Genomic DNA, 6,000 nt, shown 5'->3' on the forward strand with positions numbered 1-6,000 from the left:
ATTAAAGTATCTAAAAAATTTAGCTATAGATATAGATCTAAAAATAACTTTGTTTTTGGATTATCAAAATAATTATTTAGGATCCTCAAACTGATTGCTGGAATGTCAAAACTTTTTGTAGCATTGCCCTTCATGCTTGACTAAACATTTGAATGAAATTATTTCACTTAACATTTAACAGCTATAAGTAGATTCTTTTTTCAGTGTAGCTAAATTTTTAGATATTTCAGCTGTCCTTTATGTGTACACTTATGAAGTTCTCGAAATAACATACAGAGATCGCAGAATGTTTGGCAGACAGGTACTTCAATTTTCAATGTAACAAATGTTTCCGTGCAGGCTAACTGTGTTGAACTCGATCGAAATTCACTAATAATTCAGCTTGAAGCTAGTTTGGCTACCTAGCATGAATCTCAAATAGCACTGCAGTGATACAATCTCGCATTGATAAAATTCAAATTATTGAAAAAATTCATACACACTTCTTACTATAATGTGAATGTAGAAATATATACTTTCTAATATATAAAATCAAATAAAACCTAAGATAAACTATTTTCACTTTCCCTGCTTGTATGTTGTTCTGTAATTAATCAATTAAGAGAGAGAATTTATTTATTGCAGTCTGCCGGCAATGTTAAACTTTAAAGACACAGTCGATGTTCTGAAACTATAATGTGAATTTTGAATGAGAATAGATAAATTTAAATTCGTAAGAAAAAAACAAGTAAGATATAATCTAACTTCTATTAATAAAAATTTGTTGTGTTGAATTGTGCTTCCACAGATATGTAAAATTTTTTTCAGATTTTTATAGTTTGGAACAATATAAAAATTTGCACTAAAGTTGCAGGAAAATTCCCGGTTGTGAATAAAAGAATGAAAGATGAAAATTTCACATTGCCAACGAAAGATTAAATTAACAATAAAAAAGAAATATAATTGATTCTCAATTCTTATCTTAATCCGAATAAAACAAAGAAACTTTGAGATTTGTCGAATTTCCAGGACTAAAAGCGATTGGAAAGCCTTTAAATCCGCATTAAAACGAAACTCAATGCTCCGTTGCGAATACTGCCGACGTTAGCGATTACGGACATACGTCGTAGACTTGTCGTAATGTTCACTTGAGCCAAGGGGAAGACGTATAAATTATGGAGGTGCCGATACTTGATAAATCTATCGGCAGGTGATAGACGAGTCGAGGTGGCGCAGGTCGGCCATGTACCAAGCCGTCCAAGCGCATCCTAGCAATAGGTTGCAGCGCATGCTGTTCCCTTGCATGCCGCACCTTCACCGTCTTCAGGTGAGACATGCTGAACGACAGCAAAGTCCCTTGATTCGCTCCTTCTTCCGCGCACGTTGACTATCCCTGTTCTGTGGCTCTGGTGATTGCGGGAACCCACAGGTCAATTCCGAGGCTCGATTACGCGTATCGATGACTATTAGGCGCGGTTTATTCATAGCTCAGCTGGCTCTGTCTGTCTCGGTCGTAGTTCACTGCATCGCGATAACCTCTTGCCTGCCGTCACCCGTCAGACTAGGAAGTGGGACAGGTGACAGCTGGTTACAAGGGAAATGAAAGAATGTTGATCTGAGAGAATTTTTCGCGGGACTTTAGCTTGAAAATGTAATCAATTAATGTAATAATAAGAAGGATTATTACATCTATATTTCAGAATTATCCCTTCTACAAAATTATAATGGAATTTAGTTTTTTCAAGGACTATAATTTTGAAATATAGCTTTTCCATAATTTTTTTAAAGTATATAGGCATATTAAATATATATATATATATATGTGTGTGTGTGTGTGTGTGTGTGTGTGTGTGTGTGTGTGTGGTGTATAAAATATATTGAATAAGCTTTACAATTAAAAATCTGAAGAAAGAAAATCATGCAAAATATGTTTATCATTTATTCTTAGTCTATCAAATTCTCTTTTCTCTTTTTGACCATATCACAAAGAATGATTTTGCTGAAGTATCTAAGATTTAGTTAAATATAGATACAGATCTGAAAATAATTATGTTTGGATCACCAAAATAATTATAAAGGATGCTTAAACTGCTAGAAGATTAAAACTTTTGTAATATTGTCATCAATGTTTAAACATTCTACATACTTATTTTGATTCGATGAAAATCATTTTCAGATACTTTAGCAAAATTGTTCTTTCCGTCAATCAGAAAAAAGAAATCGTTATCAAATCACTTAAGACATCTGAAAATTGTTCGATTATTTGAAAGCAATTTGTACACTTCAAGGTGTAACGATTGCACAAGCGTTTTTTTAAGTAAGTATTCCTTCGAGACAGTTAATCTTTAGCTAAAGAAATCTCTCATTGCACATATATTCAAATCATGATCGCGCTCGCTTTATCGTCGATATCCAGATGGTGTATCATTCATGCGAAAGGTTGCACAGACAACAACGTATTGGAATAACGTATGCTGAAGATTCAATTCTTATGTCACGGAAATCTACATACAAAGTATCATTGGTTATTATAAATATCATCCACAGTAATGAACTGATTTCAACGCTGATTAACCTTTCGAATATTCTTTTTTGTACAAGAAAAAAAATAGGATTTGCGGATATCTTAAGTTTAATTTTACAATTACATCATTATGTCATTCACTAAAGTCAAAATGTCAAATGTCTGAATAATCGTCTAGCGATCTCATCTGGATAAATTTACCCACATGTTTAGTATAATAACGAAGCCTTCTTTCAATTTTCAAGCATATGCGATATCTTCTAATTTTATCTAACTGTATCCATAAACGTAATAGGTATAGACTGCGCAGTCTCTGATCTTAGCACCTGTACTCCGTTAGAAAGAATATCATTCTTGAATTCTTCATCAGCGTCTCTTTTCAACTCTATAACATCTTAAATTCGATACTCGAGAGAAAGCGAGCGAGCGAGCGAGAGAGAAAGAGAGAGAGAGAGAGAGAGAGAGAGATTATGATTCAAGCTACCTCACTCTTTCTAAACCGACAACTTCATAGGAATGTGCAGTCTATTCTTATTATTATCCATGCCTGTAGCGCGTCTCTTTCGCAAACGTCTCATTTAGCTCATCTGGCTTTCAATTGCGCAACGAAAATGAGAAACAGCCGTTTAATCTACCGCCAGAAAAATTATGAAGTCTTCAGACTGCGCGGCGTTGTCGCAGGTGTTTAATCTTCGCGAGAACTAGCGCAGGCGTGTTTCACCTGTGTGCTGAACCGAGAAGAAGAGGAAGAAGAAGAAAACATGGAGGAAGGTGCGCAGAGAAGAGCACGCGCACGGCATATGGATTTCTCCTCGGTACGGCGTGCGGTCAATAAATTTGCAATTTTTCCGCGCGCGCGGTCGGCTCTTCCCATCACCCTACGCCCGCGTCCGCAACCATTCCGCGGGACTTTCTTCCACTTTTTTTCTTTCTCTCTCTTTTAGACGATGCATATACATGACGCGAGTTGCGAGAAACTGCCGCGCGACCCAGGAAAAGGGACGGCGGGTCGCGATTACACGAATAATAAATTAACGTGCACGACCTTATCGAGGCGTATAATTCATCACGAAGGTTACATGCGCGCGCGACCTGACTCCGCAACGCGCGCGTATTTGCGCCGCGCCGTGCGCCTGCCGTCGAGACCCGATATGGCGGTTTTGCACATTAACCGCGTAAAACTCTAATGGCACCCGACCCCTTACACCTGTAATACGTACGGCACGGCGGGCGATGTGAAAGTTCGGAGCACGGAAGGAGGCTGAGCCGGGACAAGGTAAACGCTCGTTAGGCTCCGAAGACGCGCACATCGTTAGAGGAACGATGTATTTCCCGGTCTACTTGGAATACTCTTCTGTCAGAGGTAATGACTTTTCACAAAGAATACGCTGTAATGATATTAACCCTTGACTTGCGACGTTAATACCGCTTTCTTCTATTAATCTATTATATTTCCATATGCCACGCACGAGGAGTGCGAAGATACTCGTCATACTATCAATCAAGAGACGACGTCTTAACTTCAAACTAAATGAATGCTTATAAATAATATCGAATAACAATAAAGAAATGAAAGACAAAAAGACTAAATCGATACCACTTATGATTGATATGCTGATAGTTAAGGATTAATGATTGCACAAAATAGTAAAAAAGATTTTGTTAAAAATATCATCGTATGAATGATTGTAAATAAATTAACGAATATATGTATAGTATAAAGAGAAAAAGGTGTTTGGTATTTGTATGACTATAATTGTTTAGTAAAACAATTGTAGTTATAAAAAATATATTAGAACCGAAAATGATATTATAAATAATAGTCATTTTGGATATTCTTTGATATAAATACTATAAGTACAATTATAATATTATATTAACAGCAGTAATAAAAATGTAACTCCTAACCATTAATTATTTTATCATACAATTATAGTTATAAATACCAAAATACCTCTTAGAGAATCAATTAGAGAATTCTAAGAGATAAAGCGATAAAATAAAGAAAATATAGAACTGAAATAACTTTGTGACAATTGTTAAAGATATATTCAAAATACACACTTATATATAGCTAAAATGTACATTTTGCTAAAGATTTAAATCCGGATCATAATGTTTCTCTTTCATTCAATGATATTATCAAGCCAATCTTTTACGAGAAAAATTAGACTGCGGTTGATGTAACAAAATCAACGTAATTCGCTGCAGTCGTGTAGCAGAAAACGAGTGTTATCGATGTACGTAAATAGCAATTCGACTGGGAAATAAATTCTGCAATGAATTTTACCGCGGTCATAATGTCCAAAAATAGAAATAGCCACACATAGCGCAATCACACTCTATCTTATTCCGCGTTTCATTAGACAGACGTTTTGAAATATCGATCGATGTCACAGTTAGCATTCGGTAACGTTATTCCGAAATCTAAGGCATATAAATTTCCTAGAAATAAACTTTATTCTGAATACTTTTACATATACAAGAAAATTATTTACAAATAGATATATCTACAATTTTTTTTTGGAAGTTTACTAATTTATTTATTAGAAAATTGTTAACTGAATATGATAAATTCGAATAAGTAGAATTGGCTATGTTATTTGCTTATATTTCTTTGTCAGTTGATTTTGAATTTAGTAGAGAAAAAAATAATATTTTGCTGAAATATCTAGAAAAATTTAGGTACTCTCTAAATTTGAATCAGTGGATAGTCATTAATTATCCAATAGCATATTTGGCACTGGTCAGTGAAATTCAACTAAAGAAGGAAGAATGTTAGAGTATATAATTAAAATACTTAATATTTGCAAATTAATTTCAATCTTCCAATATCATATTCATAAAATTTATGCACTAAAACACAAGGTTTGTTAAATCACATAATAAAGATTGGGTTAAGAGTATAAATACAGATCTGAAAATAATTTTATTGGACTATCAAAATAATTACGTAGAAATCTCAAGCATGATGAGTATTGCAGCAAAAAGTTTTGATATATTTTAGCAACCCAGTTTTAAACGTCCTACATAATTATTTTAATAACCCAACAATATTATTTTCAGATCTGTCTAGTTAAATTATTAAATACTTCAATAAAACCATCCTTTCCGTACATAATTAGAATCATCGATATCGAATCACTCATCAATTTCTATAGAACGTTTTGCGATAGTGTGCACAGTCAATCTTGCTTATTATCAGTCGTCAATAGTAATAGTCAAGTTAAGAACAAAGGGGAATCGAAAACTTTCGCAATTCATCTCATGCGGCCTATCTTAATGTGCTCGTGACCGATCCGAAGTGCCTCGACCTTTCTGTTCATAATCGCAACGGTGATATTAAACACAATGTCAACATACATCTCGTGATGCTTTTCCGTCCGCCTGTTGTCATTTATGGCTTTAGAGGAGAAGTGAGATTGCACAACGGTGTATCCATGATATTCTGTCACGTCGCAAGCTAACGAGGCGTGCGATATGGGTGAGGGATAATT

General features: G+C 34.7%; 1 protein-coding gene across 1 annotated transcript in view; it reads right to left on the reverse strand.

Moving 5' to 3' along the window:
* LOC105620139 (zinc finger protein squeeze-like) overlaps positions 1-1,315 on the reverse strand; it is a 36,103-nt gene extending 34,788 nt beyond the window's left edge. The window contains exon 1 of the mRNA XM_012201646.1: positions 1,171-1,315. Within this exon, the coding sequence (XP_012057036.1) occupies positions 1,171-1,315 (145 nt within the window). The remainder of the gene's footprint in view (positions 1-1,170) is intronic.
* Positions 1,316-6,000: the final 4,685 nt, after the last annotated feature.

This window comes from Atta cephalotes (genome assembly GCF_000143395.1).
Source record: "Atta cephalotes unplaced genomic scaffold scaffold00024, whole genome shotgun sequence".
Classification (NCBI taxonomy): domain Eukaryota; kingdom Metazoa; phylum Arthropoda; class Insecta; order Hymenoptera; family Formicidae; genus Atta; species Atta cephalotes.